General features: G+C 45.0%; 1 protein-coding gene and 1 non-coding gene across 2 annotated transcripts in view; one reads left to right on the top strand and one right to left on the bottom strand.

The window, feature by feature from the left end:
* The first annotated feature begins 1,585 nt into the window (after positions 1–1,585).
* LOC109924983 (complement C1s-1 subcomponent-like) overlaps positions 1,586–23,294 on the top strand; it is a 51,600-nt gene continuing 29,891 nt past the window's right edge. The window contains exons 1-5 of the mRNA XM_048620030.1: positions 1,586–1,611; positions 9,595–9,811; positions 11,828–12,002; positions 18,237–18,359; positions 20,946–21,067. Coding sequence (XP_048475987.1) covers positions 1,586–1,611; positions 9,595–9,811; positions 11,828–12,002; positions 18,237–18,359; positions 20,946–21,067 — 663 coding nt within the window. The remainder of the gene's footprint in view (positions 1,612–9,594; positions 9,812–11,827; positions 12,003–18,236; positions 18,360–20,945; positions 21,068–23,294) is intronic.
* Positions 5,200–5,272, bottom strand: trnak-cuu. Its single transcript has one exon. It is a non-coding gene; the product is annotated as a tRNA-Lys (tRNA).

The raw sequence follows: 23,294 nt of genomic DNA, 5'->3' as shown, positions 1-23,294 counted from the left end.
TTGTTGCAGTAAATTTGTTTGCCTCAATGATTCTCTTTTATATGTAAAAGTCCTGCTGCTGGTGCTGGACATTGGAAATTCAAACCAACATTATTTACAATCCACAGCTTGGATCTGACAAAATTCATCCAGCTTCCTCTTCCTGCTGCTGCTCCTGTCAGGGGAACCTACAAATAACCTCCCTCCCACACGCTCACTGCAAATACTCACAACCTGCAGCTTTCACACACGGCTCTCAGCACTGACACACCGGCCAAGCACACACACACACATGGACAGACACACAGCACAGAAACAGAGAGGGAGATAAAGCCAGGGAGACAGACAGCAGGACACACAGAGACCCTACACCCATCCCTATCTCTGTCACCTGCTCCAGACCCTTACACCCCTCCCTTATCTTTGGCACCTCCTCCAGCCCCTATGCCCCTCTCTACCTCTATAATGTCCTCCAGTGCCTACACCCCTCCCCATTTCTGTAATTTTCTTCAGCCCCTACACCTTTCCCTATCTCTGTAACATCTTCTGGCCCTATACCCCTCCCTATATTTGTAACTTCCTCCAGCTCCTACACCCCTCCCTATCTCTGTAACCACCTCCAGCCCCACACCCATATCTCTGTAACTATGTCCCATCAACTGATTTCTACACCCCTCTAATTCCAGCCTGTTTATCTAACTGATTTGCAATCTTAGAGTCATACAGCACAGAAAATGAGACTTTTCTAACTATCTAACTCCCTAGCATCTATTGATCTGCCTATCTGTCTGTCCATCTCTCTATCTGTCTGTCTGTCTATCCAGCTATCTATCTCTGCAAATGTTTCTCCGTCTACCTATGCTTTGCCAAACTCTCTGACATAATATATCTCCAGGACATGATGTTGCGTATTATACTGGTGACTTGCTACTGTCATGCGTGATATTTGTGTTAGCTCCCATGATGTGAAGATGAAATCTCAGTCACTTTGTACTGAAGGTTGCAGTAAACATGTGTGATACCCACTGGCATCCCCATGTGTCCATTACAATGACAGGCTCTCACGTGACTGGGTTCAGCTTAAGCCATTCAGATGTACTGCGGTATGTCTAGCATGTCATGCTGCAAGAGGGCAGTCAGATGGAGACCAAAATCTTTATATCATCAGGTCACAGGCTTTGGTACAGTGATCCAATCAGGAGGACCTTCCTCAATGCAATATTGCATATCTGCTGTGAGATCTAACTGTCTATCATCTTCTATCTGATCTATTTACCAAACTTTTTGTTTGTTATCAAACCACCTACTTATCTTTTGCTTCACCACCTCTGCTGCTATTCACACTTTGCCCAGTTAACAGAAGCTAACTGCTGATGACATTACAGTGTTTCAGTCATGAGCAGGGAGCTCCAGGAGAGTAAAATTGTGAAGTGTGACCATGAGGAACAATCTTTGACCTTTGACCAAGCCGTTAAAGGTCAGGGATGACATGTGAAGGCTGAACATGGCCAATCTCCAGTTTGTTTGTTGACTGGACTGCAAACATTGTGATACAGGGGAAAAGTACGAGAGCTGGTCTTTAATAATAATTAATCCGTCCCCTGGAATGACAAGTCGAAACAGGAAAATGTGGTGAGTTAGAAAGAATTCCTCATTGTAATGTATGTGTTTAATGTGTTTACAATGCTGGATGTGTAGAATTTCAGTTCTTAGAATCTTGTTATTTACTTGAAGTAAACAACGGTGTAGTTCCTTAACTCAAGAATACCTTCACTCTGTTAGCTGGGAACCCCTTTAGTAAGAGAATCATTTTCATCAATTTTTGCAGCGCTTATTTGATTTGATTTAATTTATTTATTTTCACATGTACCTAAATACAGTGAAAAGCTTTGTTTGCAAGCAGTACAGGCAGATCATAGAAAGCAAGGGTATATAGATCATAGGGTGAAAAAAAACTTGGACAGAGTAAGACATACAGGTTACACCGCACAGGACATGGGCTAGACAAGATCAACATTAACAAGATCAACATTATTTGAAATTAGAGAGACCATTCATCAGTTTAAAGCAGCAGGAAGAAGCCATCAGAGAGGCTAAGAAGCAGTACCAGACAAAGTTAGAGGCCCAGACCTGTCAAACAGACTCCTGCCAACTATGGCAAGGCCTAAATGGCATATGGGATACAAAATGAAACAACGTAAGTTAGCGGACAATGACACATCCCTTCTGGACACGCTCAATGCTTTCTACGCTCGGTTTGAGCAGAATACCACCGGCGTGGAGATGCCTGCCCCGACAGCCCCAAACACACCAGTTCCCTCTGTCACCACTTCAGAAATCAGATCAGTCTTCCTGAGAGTCAACCCGAGGAAAACGATGGGCCTGGATGGTGTCCCCGGCCAAGCACTCAGGTCCTGTGTGGACCAACTGGTGGAGGTATTCACCGACATCTTCAACCTCTCCCTCCTACAAGTCAAAGTCCCCACCTGCTTCAAGAAGACCACAATCATCCGCCTACCCAAGGAAACACTGATGACAATATAGTGTTTCAGTTGTGAGCAGTGTGCCTTAATGACTACCACCCAGTAGCTCTGACTTCAATAATCATGAAGTTCTTCGAGAGGCTACTCATGGACCACATCAACTCTAGTCTTCCAACCTGCCTCGATCCCCTACAGTTTGCCTACCGATATAACAGGTACACGGAGAATGCTAAATCCCTAGCCCTGCACTCATCCCTGGAACACCTGGACAACAAAGTCACCTACGTTAGACTCCTGCTGGTTGACTACAGTTCCATCTCTAACACCATTATCCCCTCCAGACTGATCTCCAAACTGTGTGACCTTGGTCTCGGCACAACCCTCTGCAACTGGGTCCTCAGCTTTCTGACCCATAGGCCACAATCAGTGAGGATAGGTAACTGCACCTCCTGCATAATAACACTCAACACTGGAGCCCCTCAAGGATTTGTCCTCAGCCCCTACTGTACTCCCTGTACACCCACAACTGTGTTGCCAAATTCTGAATGAACACCATCTACAAGTTTACCGATGACACTAGCGCAGTGGGACGGATATCTAACAATGACGAGTCAAAATACAGAAGGGAGATAGAGGGCTTGGTGATGTGGTGCAATCAAAACAATCTGTCTCTCAACGTTGGCAAAACTAAAGAACTGATCAGAAAGAAAAGAGGAGAACATGCCCCCATCGACATCAACGGAACTGAGGTTGAGAGGGTGAAGAGCATCAAGTTCCTCGGAGTGACGATAACCAATGACCTTTCCTGGACTTCCCACATAAATGCAACAGTCAAGAAGGCACAACAATGCCTCTTCTTCCTCAGGCAGCTCAGGAAGTTTGGCATCTCCATCAGATTGCTCACCAACTTCTACAGATGCACCATTGAAAGCATACTATCTGGGTGCATGGTGGCCTGGTATGGCAACTGCTCTGCCCAGGACCGTAAGAAACTACAGAAGGTGGTGTGCACAGCCCAGATTATCACAGAAGCCAACCTTCTCATCCAGGGACTCCACTTCCATGGCTCGCTGCCATAGAAAGGCAGCCAAAATTGTCAAAGACCCATCACACCCTGGCAATGACCTCCTAAAGCCACCTTCACCAGGCAGAAGATAGAGAAGCCTGAAGACATTCACAAGCTGGTTCAGGAACAGCTTCTTTCCAGCTGTTGTCACACTGTTTAATGGACTCTAGCCTCAAATAATGTAATCTGTAATGTAACCTGTCGGCTTCTAAGTCTTTTTGATCGGTACATCCTTTGCTTGCTGCAGTCTGCCTGTACTGCTCGTAAACAAAGCTTTTCACTGTATTTTGGTATATGTGACAATGAATCAAAATCAAATCAAGCACCAACGATTAGATACTCTGGTTTCTTTTTACCTCTGACGTGTTGATTGATGGAGAAGTACTGGCCAGGATGCTGCAGAGGTGAACCCCACTGCATATCATTGATATATAACCCTGGATAGTTTACATCTAATCAAGCCAGCAGATAGAACCTCAGTTTAAGATGGTGTCTGAATAAAGCATAGCTGATGCTGCAAGTGCAAGTGCAAGGAGGCAAATGCATTGGGACCAACACTGCTTTGGGATCAGCACTGCCCTGGGACCAGCACTGCCCTGGGGCCAGCACTGCCCTGGGGCCAGCACTGCTTTGGGACCAGCACTGCCCTGGGACCGGCACTGCTTTGGGACCAGCACTGCATTGGGATCAGCACTGCATTGGGATCAGCATTGCACTGGGACCAGCACTGCACTGGGATCAGCATTGCACTGGGACCAGCACTGCATTGGGACCAGCACTGCTTTGGGACCAACATTGTACTAGGACCAGCACTGCATTGGGATCAGCATTGCACTGGGACCAGCACTGCATTGGGACCAGCACTGCTTTGGGACCAACATTGTACTAGGACCAGCACTGCATTGGGACCAGCACTGCATTGGGACCAGCATGGCTTTGGGACCAGCACTGCATTGGAATCAGCACTGCATTGGGACCAGCACTGCATTGGGGCCACCACTGCATTGGGACCAGCACTGCTTTGGAACCAGCACTGCATTGGGACCAGCACTGTATTGGGACCAGAACTTGATAGGGACCAGCACTGCATTGGGACCAGCACTGCTTTGGGACCAACACTGTATTGGGACCAGAACTTGATAGGGTCAGCACTGCACTGGGACCAGCACCATGGGATGCAGATAGATGGGTGAGCGTGAATGTGTGGAGCCTCTGTGCGTACGGCACAGCCTCCCCCAGTGTCGATGATAAAGGCAGCACTCGGTAATGGGGATAGTCGGAACTGCCGATGCTGGAGTCTGGGGTAACAAGGTGTGGAGCTGGATGAATACAGCAGGCCAGGCAGCATCAGAAAAGCAGGAAAGCTGACGTTTCGGGTCTAGACCCTTCTTCAGGAAAAAAATAAGAAGGGTATGGACCCGGAACGTCAGCTTTCCGGCTCCCCCGAAGCTGCCTGGCCCGCTGTGTTCCTCCAGCTCCACACCTTGTTAACTCGGCAATGGAGCTGTCAGCAAAACGAGCGGCTGCAGAGAGAGTCTCTGCATCTCTGCGCTTCTTCAGACTGTAGAGAGAATTGAGCGTCTTGATCGGTGAAAGATCAAGGTGAGTGGCCAAGTGGGATTGAGGTGTTGACATTAAAGTGAGTGTCTTTAAACAAAATGAAAACACAACCGCCCAACGTGGGGCTCGAACCCACGACCCTGAGATTAAGAGTCTCATGCTCTACCGACTGAGCTAGCCGGGCCTCACATTATAAATTCTTGCCTTATTACTTGCTGTGGTCAAATTATTTCCTATGTTTTTTCACTGTGATGTTTTATCTTTCAAATGTACGACTGCTGCTACTGGAAATGCGAAATTAAAACCAATATTATTTACAATCCACAGCATGGATTTGAGAAAACTCATCGAGGTTACACCTCCTCCTGCTGCTCCTATCTGGGTGGGTTAACCCTGCAATAACCTCCCTCACGCTCCCTGCAAGCAGTCACACACAGCCCTCAGCACCCTCACGCTGGTCAAACACACACACACAGCCAGAGACACGGGGTGAGACAGAAGCAGAGAGAGATGCAGGGAGAGAGAGCAAGAGAGACACAGAGACAGAGAGGGATTTACAGAGAGAGACACACAGAGACTCTCGGTGTCCGAGTCTGTACAGGTCTGTCCATAGAAATAACCATTAGCTGATAACAGTAAATCACAGGGAAGAAAGGACATGTGCAGAGACTTTGTTGGTAGGTCATTTCCATAGTGTAGTGGTTATCACGTTCGCCTCACACGCGAAAGATCCCCAATTCGATCCTGGGCGGGAACATTCATTATTGTCTGCCTTCCTACTCCTTCACGGAACTGGCCCAACTGACACCTCACTCAATTTTCTTTCTTACTGTCCTGACAAGCAGCTGTTCAATCCAGAATTGTCATGGAATACTAGCCCAGCTTGCCTGGATGGGCACATCTCCAACAATGCTCAAGAAGGTCAACGTGATCCAGGGCAAAGCATCCTGCTTGATTGACACCAAATCCATAAATGGCTACTCCCTCCACCACCAACGCAACAGTGTCCACCATGCAAAGGTGGACTGCAGAAATTCAACACAGCTTCTTAGACAGCACCTTCCAAACCCGTGACCACTTCCATCTAGAAGGGGAAGGGCAGCAGATACATGGGAACACCAGCCCCTTGAAGTTTTCCCTCTGATCCGTTCACCCATCCTAACTTGGAAATATATCAGCCATCCCTTTAGTGTCAGTGTCACTGGGTCAAAATCCTGGAATTTCCTCTCTAACGGCACTGTGTGGGTATCCCTACACCACATGGACTACAGTGGTTCAAGAAGGCAGCTCATCCCCACCTTCTCAAGGGGAAGCTAGGAATGGGCATTAACCCCTGGACCAGCTAGCGATGTCCACATCCACATGTTGCACTGAGGGTCAGTACTGCACTGGGAAGGGTCATCTTTGATTTTTGTGCTTGAGGTCTGAAGGGGATTTAGGGGAAGGCATGTGTCTTGAACCAGGAACCCTGAGGCTCAGAAATATGAGATATAGCTCTGACAAATAGTAATGGAGCAAAATTTTACATTGGTGCTTAGTCATCTACATTTTCTAATATTTCACCATCTTCAAAACATCTTTTTTTGGAGCCAAACAATTTGCTGAACTAAATATCCTGACTTTTAATAAAAGATATGTATTTGTATATTAGTTATACTATATTGTATACATATAGTATATGAGGAGCCTATCTATGAATAGAATAGATTATCCTTTATTGTCACACGTACTCCATACTCTATTGCAGAAGTACAGTGAAAAGATTTTCCAACATTTGCTTCTTATGGTACCATCTTAGGTGCCAGTACCTAGGTACAAATCTTGAATACTAAAGAGGAGTAAAAAGTAGTTGCATTACTTTACAGAGTTTAAAAAATAAGACAACTTTAAAGGATTGGCATTACAGTTGGGAAAAAAATTTAAATAAATGCTACATTGTAGCAGTTCAGCACAGGGCCTCCACACATGATCTGACCACCAACACCAGGCCCCAGCCCAACAGCCATCCCCACTCCACTCCAAGCCTTCCGTACTGGCACTCAGCTACTCCAACGTAAGTTCCGGGACTGCCTCCCCTGCGCCAGTCCCCACCTGGACATCACTGCCTCAGGAATCGCTCCCTACGTGCTAGTCCAGGACTCCCTGCCTGTGTGCTGTTCCAGAGTCTGCTGCCCACACGCTACTCTGGGGCTCACTACCTGCGCTGCTCCAGGACTTGCAGCCCATGCTGTTCCGGGTCTTGCAGCCCACGCAGGAAAGATTGAGCAATTTAGGCCTATACTCTCTGGAGTTTAGAAGAATGAGAGGAGATCTAATTGTAGTCTGTAAGATGCTTAAGGGAGTTGACAAAATAGAAACAGAGAAGATATTTCCTCATGTGTTTGAGAGGTGACCTTATAGAGGCCTATAAAATCAAGAGGGGTATAGATAGGGTTAATGAGAAGTGGCTTTTCCCTAGGGTGGGGGATATTAAGACTATTTTTAAAGTGAGAGGAGAGAGATTTAAAAGAGACAAGAGGGGCAAATTTTTTTATACAGAAGATAGTTTTCATGTGGAATGAATTTCCTGAGGAAGTGATGGATGTGGGCACAGTTACAATGTTTAAGAGACTTTTGGATAAATACATGAATAGGAAAATTTTGGAGGGATATGGGCCAGGAGCAGGCAGGTGGGACTAGTTTAGTTTGGGATTATGATTCGCATGGACTGGTTGGACCAAAGGGTCTGTTTCCGTGCTGTATGACTCTATGATTCTATGACTCTATGTGGGCTATTCTAGAACAAGAGATCGTAGTTTTAGGATGAGGGGAAGCAGATTTAAAACAGAGATGAGGGGGAATTACTTCTCTCAAAGGGTCATGAATCTGAGGAATTCACTCCCTCAGAGTGCAATGGATACCAGGACACTGAGTAAATTTAAGGAAGAGACAGATTTTTCATTAGTCCTGGGGTTGGAGGTTATGGGGGGTGGACAGGGAGTGGAATTGAGGCCAAGATGAGATCAGCCATGATTGTATTGAATGGCAGAGCAGGCTTGATGGGCTGAATGGCCTATTCCTGCTCCTGGTCTTTATGAAGTAAGAAGCAGCACAAGCATTACTGCACACTCATCCAAGAGTAAACCAAAGTGACATAGAGCCAGAAAGGACAGTATTAAACCAGACGCAAAGTCTCCTCTTTGTTTGCTCATTTAATTACAGAATACTGAATTACAAATGTCTGCCTCCTGCATAATAAACTAAGTGTCCTGGCAGTCTCTCTTTACAAGTGCTCCGCACTTAATTTACCAATTCTTTTGCATCATAACAATGAGATTAAGATTCCATTAACCATAAATAAGTGGCTCAGAGGCAATTCCCCAGTTCTCCCACCCCTCTCTGGAAAACAATTTGCTTTCAACCTTTGAAATAAATCTGTAATAATGACTCAGTCTTAGTGATAGTGACCAGGAAGCTACTGGCGTTGTTATAAAAACCCACCTGGTATACTCATGTCCTTTAAGGAAGGAAATCTGTCTTCCTTAGCCAGTCTGCTCTACCTGTGACTCCAACCATGTAGCCTCACTGTTGACCCTTAATGCCCTCTAAAATGGACAGGCCATCCACTCAGTTCAAGGGTAATGTGATGGCTTTTAAGAGATCATTTTGTCCTGGTTTCTTTTAAGAGAGAAATTGATCGAGAGGCACCTAGCTGCCTACTAAAGATCATTTGAGTAAACAGCTTGGGAGACCTTTGTTTTTTTTTAATGCAGCCTAAATGATTGTGGCCAGCTCTCACAGATCAGGATTTCTGAGCAGCATCAGAAGCTATTGGAGTCTCTAAAGAGTTGGAAGCTTCAGTGAATGTTTCCTGGCTGCCACTCTCTCTCAATTTTCTCTTGATGTTTTTTTTCTTCTTGGATTGGAGAACTGCATGTGAGAATCTGTGTCAGAATTTTCCTTTTTGCCAAGGGGTGTATTTATGGGATGTTGCTATATTGGAACAGTTAATTTAGTGATAGCTATTGTATCTATTATTCTGTTAAGTTTTCTAATAGAGTTAAGTTTTTCTAAGTTCTTTCTTCCTTTGTATTTTAACTACAGTGTTTAAAATAAATTATATTTTGGCTAACATCGAGTAGTTTGCTAGTCACTTTGCACCTGGAACAGAGCACTTCACATCTGCCTTTAAAATAAGGAAATGTTAGGGTCTAAGCTACGGTCTTAAAATATTTTGAGGGAGTCTAGTCTGGTCTGGTCCATAACTGTAACTAGGGACAGGCAATGATGACTGGTCCTATCAGTGATGTCCAGATCCCACGAATGTATAAAGGCAGTTGAAGGTCTTCAAACAGATCCATTAAACTGCTAGATTAATGCAGGTTGCAAAGCAGTGGATGAAACTCTCTTTCTGTCTCTTTCTCCCCAGTATCTCCTTTTAATTTGAAGTTTGTGAGTTATTCCCTGTGTCCTTGGGCCTATACATGCTCTGATCAATCCAATTCCTATGTAAATAATTGGCCACAGGTCGCCTGCTTTGATCTTGTTTGTAATTCCTGCATCCTGCACCATTCGCCTGAAGCAACCTTCCGGAGAGTTCTTTTCCCCGAACCACCCTCTGCAATATCCAGCGGGCAGCAATGAGTCCTGGGACATCTCTGCACCGAGTGGTTACGTTGTGAAAGTTTATATCCCTTACTTGGACATTGAACGATCGGAAGGGTGTTGGAGCAGCCACTTACAGGTACTGAGTCTGGAGAAGGCACACAAACAATTGACAAAGATTACAGTGTTCTGTGAAGCTTCAAATATCACACAGCAATAACTATTACCAAGTGTCTCGTGGTATAGCAGTAGCATCTCTACCTGTGTTCAAATCCCACTTACTCCAGAGATGTACAAAAGCACCTCTGCTAAGTTTAAATCTGAGTTAGATCCAGGCATTATTTTTGAGCTAAAGGAGATGGACTGAAGACAGGTATATGAAATTAAGCCACAGATTATCTCACTGAAAGGTGGAACAGGATTGAGGGGCTGAATGGCCTACACCCGTTCCTGTGAAACCGATTATCAGTATATACCGCTTCTCTCTAGAATAGAGAAAGTTAAAGAGTTAACTCATTGAGACAATTAAGATTGGATGATGATGCAGGTTTGATATAAAGACAATGGTTGTGTGAGAGATCAGAACTGAGGGTCCTCTATAAAATGCAGTCTCGAATTAATCCCCTGGGGAGTTTGGACAAAACTCCTCAATTCAGACAGCCCAGCCTATGTGGAAATATAAGTACTGGTATGGGCCATTTGGGATGAATGGCGTGTTACAGTGCTGTAAATAAGATGTAACCCCATGTACCTTAATGGATTATTGTTCTTGATGAGAATGTTGATGCTTTGAGTATGCAGGGTCAAGATTTGTCACTCCGGGACAAGCTTATGAATGAACTGCTGAGACACTAACAAGTTGTCCTCAGCAGCTAAGGCTATACCACATAGGAGTAAAAGTAGGCCATTCAGCCCATCAAGTCTGCTCGAATTTCAATGAGATCATCGCTGATCCTATCATCCTTAACTCCATTTTCCTGCTGCTCCCTTCAATTCCCTTCCTGATTAAAAAATCTGTCTATCTCAGCCTTGAATATATGTAACAGCCCAGCCTTGACAGGAGGAATTTCACAAATTCATTCTCCTGAGAGAGGAAACTCTTCCTCATCTCTGTCTTAAATGTGTGACCCTTTATTCTGAGACTATGCCATCTCGTCCTAGTCTCTCCCACAAGGAGAACATATGTCTCCACATCTCCTCTGTCAAATCCCCCTAAAAGTCTTGTATGTTTCAATAAGGTCGCCTCTCATTCGCCCCATGGCTCGGTGGTTAGCACTGCTGCCTCACAGCACCAGGGAGCTGGCTTTAATTCCACCCTCGGATGACTGTCTGTGTGGAGTTTGCACATTCTCCTTGTGTCTGCGCGGATTTCCACAGGGTGGTCTAGTTTCCTCCCATAGTCAAAAGATATGCAAGTTAGGTGAATTGACTGTGCTAAATTGCCCCATAGTGCAATACAAGGATAGGTAAGGGGTTAGGTCTGGGTGGGATATATCTTTGGAGGGTCAGTGTGGACTCGTTGGGCCGAATGACCTGTTTCCACACAATGGGAATTCTATGATGATTCTTCTAAACGCCATTGAGTATGGGCTCAATGTCTCCTCATAAGAAAGTCCCTCCATACCTGGGAACAGTCAAGTGACTATGACTCTTGTCTTTGTTTGTTTTACCAAAATACAATACCTCGTATTTATCCAAATTAATCTCTGACATTTTTCAGCCATTGACCCAATTGATCAAGATCCCTTTGTAATCTTAGAGAACCTTCTTCATCGTCTACTATGCCACCAATTTTGGTGTCACCTGCAAACTACCTAACCATGTTTCTATGTTCCCAACTCAGTCATTTATATAAATCCTTTCAAACCTATACATTCGCTTATTCTGAGTCAGAAGATCAAAGCAATAAGAATTTATCACTCGTTATTAATTGTACAAAGGCAGTTAAGGGTCAGGAATCCAATGTAGGCCCAAATGGTCACCATTTAGATAAACTGGACCAGGTGATATTTGAGCTCTACCCATCTGCTGTGGTGAAATTTGAACCATTGAGTTCACAGACGGGCTGTTGAATTAACACTATAGCGATAATACTGAAGAGGGTAGTTTGTACTCTTGTGATGCTGAACACTAATGCTCTGTCACTGCCCAACAGATTCTTTCAGAGGGAAGGGAGCTGGCCAAGCTGTGTGGCAAATGGGAAGATGATGGTAGCAATCCGGAACTGCATGAGTACTATTCCACCAGTAACACACTGAGAGTCTTGTTCACATCGAAGGATCTTGAATCCAAGCCGTTTACTGGATTTCTAGCGCTCTACTCTCATGTTGGTAAGTCACCAATGTGTGGAGACCCCAGAACTGTTTTTCTTTTTTGGATTACTCCATCAAGACCAGGCCCTGGTTGTTCAAACCTAGTTCTTTGTTTTTTGTCTTTTGTAAAGTACAATCCCATTTTCACAATTCGGTGCCTGGGAATCATGTTTTCACATGTAGATCCAGGAGAACAGTGCGGGGTTGGGGGGTTGGGGGGTTGGGAGGGGGGGATGTGGCCAAATCAGTGACCGGAGAGATTGGAGGGGTCGGGACAGTCATAGAGTCATAGAGTTGTGCAGCAGAGAATCAGACACTTCGGTCCAACTCGTCCATGCCGACCAGATAGCCTAAACTAATCCAATCCCATTTGCCAGCATTTGGCCCATATCCCTCTAAACCCTTGCACTTCATATACCCATCCAGATGCCTTTTAAATGTTATAACTGTACCAGCCTCCACCACTTCTTCTGGCACCTCGTTCCATACACACACCACCCTCTGCATGAAGAGTTATTCCTTAAGTCCCTTTTAAATATTTGCTCTCACGTCTTAAACCTACGCCCTCTAGTTTTGGACTGCCTTACCCTGGGAAAAACACCTTAGCTATTCACCCTATCCATGCCCCTCATGATCTTATAAGGTCACCTCTCAGCCTCTGATGGTCCAGGAAAAATAGCACCAGCCTACTCAGCCTCTCCCTATAGCTCAAACCCTCCAACCCTGGTACCATCCTTGTAAAACTTTTCTGAAACCTTTCAAGTTTAACAACATCTTTTCTATAGCAGGGAGGTCAGAATTGAATGCAATATTCCAAAAGTGGCCTCACCAATGTTCTGTACAGCCACAACAAGATGTCCCAACTCCTATCCTCAATGCACTGACCAATAAAGGCAAGCGATTTGATCCTCTCCTGATTGGACATTTGACAGAGGTGTTCATGTCAGGACAGAGTAAACAGAGACACTTTGAGCCCATGGATGGGAGTATCAAGAAACAGAAAATAAGAGCAGGAGTAGGTCATTCAGCCCCTTGAGCCTGCTGAGCCATTCAATATGATTGTGGCTGATCATCCGAATTCAGTCTCCTGTTCCCACTTTCTCCCTCTACTCATCAACCCCTTTAGCCCTGAGAACTATATCAGACTCCTCCTTGAAAACATTCAATGTTTTGGCATCAATTGTGGCAGAGAAGTGTCTGGATGAGCACTTAAAATGCCAGGGCACAGTCGGCTAAGGCCAATTGCAGGTAAATGGGTGCAGTATAGTTGGTGTTTATTGGTTGGCATAGACATGGTGGGCCAAAGGGCCTGTTTCTCTGCTGTGTGGCTCGATGACTCAATGATGATGACAGTAAGGGACCATTGATTTTACAGAATTAGTGAAAGAATCGACATGAGCTAAATCTTTCACACACAGCAAGCGCTTAACGTCTGGTGCATGCTGTCTGAGAGTGTGGGGAGAATGGACAGCTGGTTCAATCGAGAGGGAATTATCTGAAGATGAAGGAATTTCAAGGTTACAGGAGACAGTGGAGGAATGACAAACTTCTAATGCAGGTACGATGGGTTGAGAAACCTCCTCCTGCCCATTACCACCAATTCCCAACCACTCACCATCCTGATTTGGAAATATATCAGCCATTCCCTCAGTACTGCTGGGTCAAAATCCTGGAACTCCCTCCCCAATGGCACTGTGTGTGTGTTCCTACACCACACAGACTGTAGCTATTCAAGAAGGCAGCTCAGCCCCACCTTCTCAAGGGACAATTAGGCATAAATGCCAACCTGATTGAGGGGTGACCTTATAGAGGTTTCTAAAATCATGAGGGGTATTGTTAAGGGGAAGAGCACATGTCTTTTCCCAAGGGTGGGGTTTTCAAGACTGGGGGCATATTTTTAAAGTGAGAGGAGAAAACCATGAGGGGCAATTTTTTTACACAGAGAGTGGTTCACATGTGGAATGATCTTCCAGAAATGATGGATGCAGATACAGTTACAACGTTTCAAAGATAAGTACATGACTAAGAAATGTTTGGAGGGATATAGGCCAAGCGCAGGTAGGTGGGGCTAGCTTAGTTTGGGATTATGGTCAGTGTGAACTGGTTGGACCGAGGGTCTGTTTCTGTGCTGTATGATTCCATGACTGACATGCCATGCCCAATTCCGGAAAATAACACAAAGATGCATTAGAAAGCAATTTAGCAATTGCGTGGTTAGTGCTTTCATTAAACATAAGGATAAGAATGCACTTAAAATTTACACATTTAGACTTTTATTGAGATCTGAAACCATGAGGCTAAGGCTTTGCTGGAAATAGGTCAGGCATATACATTTCCAGTCAGTTTTATTCCAGCTTAAATAACGCTATAAATACATTGATTACTCATTCCCCATTCATTCAGTCTCACTGAATCATTCATTGATGCCTTATTTCATTTCATCTCAGGCAAATCTGCCAGACCTTATTGAGATACACACGTAGGATAAGGGATGGATTAATAGAGGTGGAATGATGAGGAGCATTTGCTCCTTTTGAGGAGGAAATACAGTAGCAGACACCAGTTAGGGTGAATGGCCTCTTCTTGTGCTGTAAGATCTTATATGGCGGTGTATCACAGTTACTGAGAGACTTTGAGATGGCTCCTAACTGGTGTCTTAAAGGAGGAAAGTGAGTTCGACAGACAGAGAGGCTAACGGGGGCAAGGTTTCAGAGCTTTTGAACCCAGGCTACTGGAGGCATAGCTGCCAAAAGTTGAGAATATCAAAATTGGGAAGACACAAGAGGCAAACATTGAGGATCCAAGGTATCTCAGAGATTTGTGGAGATGTCAGGAGTGTGAGGGAATACTCCCCACTTGCCTGGAAGGGCACAACCACAACAACACTCAAGAAGCTCAACACCATCCTAGACAAAGTAGCCCGCTTGCTTGGCACCACATTCACTCCCTCCATCACCAATGCTCAGTTGCAGCAGGGTGTACCATCTATAAGATGCACTGCAGAAATTCGTCAAGGCTCCATAGACAGCAACTTCTGAACCCATTACCACAACCATGTAGGAGGATGAGGGCAGCAGATACATGAGAACACCAGCCCCAGCAAGTTCCCCTCCAAACCAATCGCCATCCTGACTTGGAAATAGATCGGCCGTTCCTTCAGTGTCACTGGGTCAAAATCCTGGAACTCCCTCCCGAATGGCACTGTGTGGGTGTCCCTACACCACCCAGACTGTAGCAGTTCAAGAAGGCAGCTCACCACCACCTTCTCAAGAGGCAATTAGGGACAGATATTTCACCATCTCAAGGGGCAATTAGGGATGGGCAAAAATTGCTGGAACCCACAACCCATGAATAAATAAAAAGTCTATTTCATTGTGCCAATAAAGAGCTCTTGTGGTACAGTGGAAATAGAGCCATAGAGCTGTACAGTACAGAAACAGACCCTTTGGTCCTACTCTTCCATGCTGACCAGATATTCTAAATTAATCTAGACCCAGCGGCTATACCAGCTGACAAAGTACGCATGGCAGTAATCCTCAATAGAACCCAACATATCGAGAAAGCTGACACACTACTAGCAGATACTAACATCTACCAACAGATGGCAATAGACCCAAGATCACAGTAAGGAAACCTGAAAAAAATTACACAACTCAGGAGACATCGATAAGACACACCACCAAAAAATGAAGCCAGACGAATCCAATACACGGCAATTCTACAGACTCCCCAAGATACATAAACCAGGAGTCCCCCTCAGACCCATTGTCTCATGACCAGGTACACCAACATATAGACTTGCCAAAGAAGTGCAACAGAAATTGAAATACTTAGTGGCTAACGCCATCTACTCCATCCAATCATCCCAAGAATTCCTCAACATCATCAAGGACACCAGGATAGAAGAGGACAAGATGATGATAGCCTTCGACGTAACAGCACTGTTTACATCCACAAACATTGACCTAGCCAAAGAAACAATTGCCACACTGCTGGATGAACCAAGTAAGCAGACAACACAAGACACCAACAACATCAACAAGGACACCACCATGAAACTACTAGATCTGTGCCTCACATCCCACTTCACCTTCAACAACAGCATACACAAACAAATCAACAGAACACCAATGGGATCCCCAATGTCATTACTGATTGCAGAAGTAGTAATGCAAAGGTTAGAACACACAGCGCTGCCCACTATACAACCCAAACTTTGGGTCTGATATGTAGATGATATCTTTGTGATTATTAAATGCACAAAACTGGAACAAACCTACCGAAACATAAACAACATCCTTACTGGGATAGAATTCACGAGAGAAGGAGAGAACAACAACCGACTACCCTTCCTGGACATAATGGTAGAACGCAAAAACAATGAGGAACTCCAGACTAGCTTATATAGAAAGACCACACATATGGACCAGATACTCAATTACACTAGCAACATCCCAACGCCCACAAACGGAGCTGCATCAGGACACTATTTAAACAAGCCACAACACATTGCAGCAACCCAGAACTATGCAAAGCAGAACAGGAACACTTAGACGTTGTCTTCAAAAGAAATGGATACCCGAAAAGCACAATCCCCCATTACCTCCGAGACAGACCACAACAAGAAGCCACAACACGACCAGAATCACTTATCACTCTACCGTACATCAAGAACATTTCAGAGATGACCACAAGACTACTCAGATCTCAAGGTATCAGAGTAGCCCACAAACCGACAACCACCCTACGACAGCTACTGATGAGTTTAAAGGATCCCATACCCAATACCAGCAAAGCTGGGGTTATATACAAAATACCATACAAAGACTGTGAGAAACAAGATATAGGCCAAACTGGAAGAAAATTGACTATACAGATACACGAACACCAACTACTCGCCAAGAGACATGACCAATTCTCACTTGTCTCTCTACACACGGACAATGAGGGACACGAAGTCGACTGGGACAACACATTGATAATTGCACAAGCCAAACAGAGGCATGCCAGGGAATTCCTGGAGGCCTGGGTATTCCAACCGGAACTCCATCAACAAACACATTGAATCAGACCCTGTGTGCAAACTGAGAAGCAAAACCGGAAATAATACCAACCACCCCAGCAAACTGAGGCATATAAATGACAAGTGGGACAGAACACCAACGCTTTGCCTGAGGCGCGCTGACGATTTTACACTGGCTCGGCGAGCATGTCTACAACCTAATCAAGTCCCATTTGCCAGGATTTGGCCCATATCCTTCTAAAACCCTCCTATTCATGTCCCCATCCAGATGCCTTTTAAATGTTGTAATTGTAACCAGCCTCCACCACTTCCTCTGGCAGCTCATTCCTTACGCGCACCACTCTCTGCATGAAAAAGTTGCCCCTTAGGTCCCTTTTAAGTCTTTCTCCTCTTATCTTAAACCTACGCCCTCTACTTTTGGACTCCCCTACCCTGGGGAAAAAGACCTTGGCTGTTCACCCTATCCATGCCCCTCATGATTGTATAAACCTCCTTAAGGTCACCCCTCAGCCTCCGATACTCCAGGGAAAATAGCCCCAGCCTATTCAGACTCTCCCTAATACTCAAACCTTCCAACCCCAGCAACATCCCTGTAAATATTTCCTGCCCATACCTCTGACCCAGGAGGCCCAGCTTGACTTCCCACATGCCAGAGAGGTGTTCGTGAACATCTCTGAATGGGTTGATTCGAAAATATCATAGAGTCATAGAGGCCTGCAGCGTGGAAACAGACGCTTTGGCCCAACTTGCCCATGTCGCCCAATTTTCACAATTTAAACCAGTCCCATTTGCCTCCGTTCAGTCCATATCCCACCATACCTATTCCGTCCATGTACCTCTCTACGTGTTTCTTAAATTATACTCGTGAGCACCACTACCTCTTGCAGCCTGTTCCAGGTACTCAGCACCCTCTGTGTGAAAATATTGCCCCTCTGGACCCTATTGTATCTTCATCTTAACATATACATGTATCGATAAATATACATTCATGCGAAAGTATCACACTGGACTCAAATCGTTAATTGTGTTTCACTCTCCACAGGAGCCACCTGAGTTTCTCCTTCTTTACTTTGGATCTCCAGCATCTGAAATATTTGGCTTTCGAGAGTACAGTTGTTGCTGTAACTTCGAGATCCACCCCCCACCTCCCCAAACTTTCTAAAGATGCGTTGATTTCCTTTACCCTATTCTCAGACTGGCTTTAATGATTGGGCCCTCTCTCCACCCAGATGTCAACGAGTGTGCCGTTGATGACAATGGATGTAGCCATTACTGCGGGAACACGATAGGTAGCTACCACTGCTACTGTCCTCGTGGCTTTGTCATTCAGACCGACACACGGACTTGCAAGAGTAAGTTTGCGAGGGTTTGATATTTGGTGAGACAGCTCCACAACAGTGTCGCAATTGTAACTTGTGTCAATGTCAGGTGGGGTTGGGTCCTTTGTACCCACAGACAGACTCCGTTGATGACAGTTCCATGGTGTAGAGTTGAGATTGTTCGCGGTATTTGTCACGTCCTCAGCTTTTCACTGGTCCACCACCCTAATGATGATACGTTCTCAATGAGAGGAGTGTCAACTACCCCTCTGAGCGACTCACCAGCCTGATTTGGAAATATATCGGACGTTCCTTCAGTGTTGCTGGGTCAAAATCTTGGAACTCCCTCCCTAAGGGCGCTGTGTGCGTGTCCCTACACCACACAGGACAGCAGCCATTCAAGAAGGCAGCGCGCCCTCACATTCTAATTAGGGATGGGCAACAAATGCTGGCCCTATTGATGCCCACGTCCAAATAAAAGAGCTTTAAGTACCCATTGTATGGTTAATTCATCAAAAGGAGGCAAAATTAGCCTTGTACTTGTCTACCAGTCTCTCAGTTAGAAGCTAAAATGGAATACAAGGTATTTCTAGGACAAAAGCAGGCCATTCAGCCCCCTCATCTGCTTCCTCCCGACACCCCGATGTCTCTCTCCTGGAGCGAATTAATGCTACTCACCTTCACCACTCTCTTTGGCTTCCCCACATCTCGCTGAGTGACAAGGTTTCTGTGTGATGTTGTGTTGGGTTTGTTGGTGAGGACCCTGCAGAAACAGTATGCAAGGAAGTTGTGCACGAAATAAATTTCCTCTTCCTGCCCAGTAGCCCTAGAGTGTGGCAGCCACTACTAGCCCAGCGAATAAGCCAGATTCAGCGAACTGGGGGCCAAGTTTCCTTCATTCCCTCCTCCCCACTCCCAAATCCTCCGCTCCATCCCACCCCTTCCTCACTGATCTACACCAAAACCCACCCAACAAAGCGCCCAGTCCTTCTTCTGTACAAAATTGCATCAAAGCGATAACAAATGAGGCCATTTGGCTCAGCAAGTCTAACTGCCAAGTATTCCAGTCAGTCCCATTTCCACTCTTCTCCCCACCAATCACTTTACTCGATCCCAAGATCAAATCCCTCAATTGTCCATCCAATTTCCCTCAAAATAATCCTGCCTCATGCCTCTATTTCTCCACATTAATTTTATTCTTCCTACAAAGCTTTCCAGCAGTTGGATTTTCATTTGGACCTTGAATTAAGACTCCAGTTACAAAGTCATACAGCATGGAAACAGACCCTTCAGTTCAACCTGCTGACCAGGTATCACAATCTGACAGAGTCCCATCTGCCAGCATTTGGCGCATTTCTCTCTAAATTATTCCTATTAATGTATCCATCCAGATGTCTTTTAAATCTTGTAATTGTATCAAGCTCCACCACTTCTTCTGGAAGTTCGTTCCATACACACATCACCCTCTGCCTGAAAAAGTTGCCCTTTAGGTCCCTTCTCACCTTAAACCTATGCCCTCTAGTTTTGGACTCCCCTACCCTGGGAAAAAGATTTGGCTATTCACCTTATCCATGCCCCTCATGATTTTATAAACCTCTTTAAGATCAAGAGAAAGAGTTGGAAGCTTGGGACATTTGCCCCGGCGCGTAGGAGGCTGTGGGGTGACCTCGTAAAGGTTTATAAAATCATGAGGGATATGGATATGGTGTAAAGCCAAGTCTTTTCCCCAGGGTAGGGGAGTCCAAATCCAGGAGGCATATTTTTCAGGTGAGAGGAGAAAGATTTAAAAGGGACCTGAGGGGTAACTTTTTCACACAGAAGGTGGTTTGTATGGAGGAAGAGGTAAATGCAGGTACAGTTCCAGCATTGAAAAGACATTTAGAGAGGTACATGAATAGGAAAGGTTTGGAGGGATATAGGCCAAATGCAACCAAGTCGGGCTAGTTTAGGCTGGAAAATTGGTTGACATTGATGAGTTGGTCTGAAGGTCTGTTTCTGTGCTGTATAACTCCATGACTTTAGACTCTATTCAGCCTCTCCCTGTAACTCAAACCCTCCAGGCCTGGTAACATCCTTGTAAATCTTTTCTGAATTCTTTCAAGTTTAACAACATCCTTTCTGTAGAAGGGCGATCAAAATTGTACGCTGTGTTCTAAAAATGGTCTCACCAAAGTTCTGTTTACCCACAACATGATCTTCCAACTCCTATACTCAATATTTTGATCAATGAAGGCAAATGTGCCAAAGACTTTCTTCACAATCCTGTCTTTCTGTGACTCCACTTTCAAGGAACCATGCACCTGCAACCCAAGGTCGTTTTGTTCATCAACACTCCCCAGGGCCCTCCCATTAATTAACATAGTTCCTGCCCTGGCTTGCTTTACCAAAATGCAATATCTCACATTTAACGAAATGAAACTCCATCTGCCAGTCCTTGGCCCATCTGACCAACGTCCCATTGTACTCTGAAATAACCATCTTCACTATGCCTCCAATTTTGGTTCTATTTGTTTCAGCTCCATTTCTCCTGTGAATCTGGTTCCAAAACTGTGACTTTTCAAACATGAACAGATCTCTTTGTGTTTTTATCTGTGGCTTTCCGTTGTGTTTCGTCCACAGAAGTACAAGTGTTCTGCCCCAATTGGGTGCTACAGAACAGTATCCTAGAACCCTCTTGGCCGAAGTTCGATGTTCGAGATACTGTGAAGGTAACCTGTGAACCAGGATATGAAATTGTCAAGGTGAGGGTGTAACATTGACGGTTTTCCATCTGAGGGAATCACTTCTGTAACGTCGTGGTCTTTTATGGCATGTGGGAGTCTCTGGGCAAGGCCCTTGCCCTAAGGGGAGATGATGGCCTAGTTGGAATTATGAGTGGTCTGTTAATCCACAAACCCAGGTAATGTTCTGGAGGACTTGTGTTTGAATCTTGCCACAGCAGATATTGGAATTTGAATCTAATTAAAAGTCTAATGATGACCATCAACCGATTGTTGGGAAAACTCCATTTGGTTCAGAAGAGTTGTGACCCAAAACATTAACTTTCCTGCTCCTCTGATACTGCCTGTGTTCCTCCAGCTCCACACTGTTATATTTGGTTCACTAATGTCCTTTATTAACAGAAGCTGCCATCCTTACCTGGTCTAGCTGACCAGCAAGGATGCAGAAAATATTTACATGGATGTTAAAGCATTTGAACTATAGGGAGAGGCGCAATAGACCACTTTTGGACTACTGCGTTCAGTTCTGGTCTCTCTGCTATAGGAAGGATGTTGTTAAACTTGAAAGTGTGCAGAAAGGATCTACGAGGATGTTGCCAGGGTTGGAAAGTTTGAGCTCTAGGGAAAGACTCAATAGACTGGGGCTATCTTCCCTGGAACGTCAGTGGCTGAGGGGTGACCTTATAGAGGTTTATGAAATCCCAAGGGGAATGGATAGGGTGAAAAGCCAAGATCTTCTTCCCCAGGGTAGAGGAGTCCAAAACTAGAGGGCACAGTTTTAAGGTGAGAGAGGGAAGATTTAAAAGGGACCTAAGGGGCAACGTTTTCACACAAAGGGTGGTGCATGTATGGAATGAGCTGCCAGAGGAAATGACGGAGGCTGGTATAATTACAACATTTAAAAGGCATCTGGATGCGTATATGAATAGAAAGGGTTTAGAGGGCTATGGGCCAAAAGCTAGCAAATGGGACTAGATTACTTTGGATATCTGGTCCACATGGACGAGTTGGACCGAAGGGTCTGTTTCCGTGCTGTACATCTCTATGACTCTATGACTATGACTCAATGTAGTTGACTCTTAACTGTGCTCTGGGCAATTACGGATGGGAAATAAATGACATCCTTATGCCGTGAATGAAAATAAAAACAAAATTACCCCTCAAATGGCTCGCTCAGACCATTCAGATGATAAGGCTGAAGAAGGGTAATTCCGGACTTAACACCTTAATGCTGCCTCAATCCGCATGTGGCTGTTGAGTTGCTCCAGTGTTCCCTACGTTTGTTTCAGATCTCCAGCATTTGCTCCATTTCACTTTGATGCTTTTGTCTTTGACTCTTAATTGCCCTCCGAGATGACCAAATGAGCCATTTAGTTCATGAGGGCACTTAGGAAGGAGCAACAAACATGGACCTCGTCAAATGACACCCACATTCAATATAAGATTTCAAAAAAGAAAGACAAGTTCATCTCCATTTGGGAGTTGGCTTTTGCACCTGGAAAGGGTCTATAGGTGAAATGTGGAAACTGTTGTTTGTGCTAACCAATGGCTGTACAACAAAACCCTTGCAATTCTTTCAAAGTTGTTTGTGGCTTAATATGGAAATTTATCTATTAGTTTTTGATCTGATTTTTGACATGATTTGAATTATTGTTGTCACATGTACCTAAGTACAGGGAAAAGTTTTGTTTTGCAAGCAGAGCAAGCAAACAGGGACATACAGATCATAGGGTGCTTCAACAGAATAAGGCATACAAGGTTACACTGCACAGGAGTTGTGCAAGCAGGATAAACATTGGATTTGAAATTAGAGAGGTCCATTTATCAATCTAATTATGGCAGGGAAGAAGCTGTTCTTGAATCTGCTGGTATGTGTGTTCAAGGTTCTGTATCTTCCCCCTGATGGAAGAAGTTGGGAGAGAGTATTACTGGGGTGAGAGGGGTCTTTGACAATGTTAGCAGTTTTTCCATGGCAACGAGAAGTGTAAATGGAGTCCATGGATGGGAGATAGTAGGAACTGCAGATGCTGGAGAATCCGAGACAACGAGGTGCAGGGCTGGATGAACACAGCAGGCCAAGCAGCATCACAGGAGCAGAGAGGCTGACGTTTCGGGCCTAGACCCTTCATCAGAAAAGGGGGAGGGGAAGGGGGTTCTGAAATAAATAGGGAGAGAGTGGGAGGCGGATAGAAGATGGATAGAGGAGAGGATAGGTGGAGAGGAAACAAACAGGTCGAAGAGGCGGGGA

The sequence above is a fragment of the Rhincodon typus genome, chromosome 45, assembly GCF_021869965.1.
Source record: "Rhincodon typus isolate 14 chromosome 45, sRhiTyp1.1, whole genome shotgun sequence".
NCBI lineage: Eukaryota > Metazoa > Chordata > Chondrichthyes > Orectolobiformes > Rhincodontidae > Rhincodon > Rhincodon typus.
The sequence above is the reverse complement of the archived record's forward strand: the minus strand, read 5'-3'. Positions and strand labels throughout refer to the sequence as shown.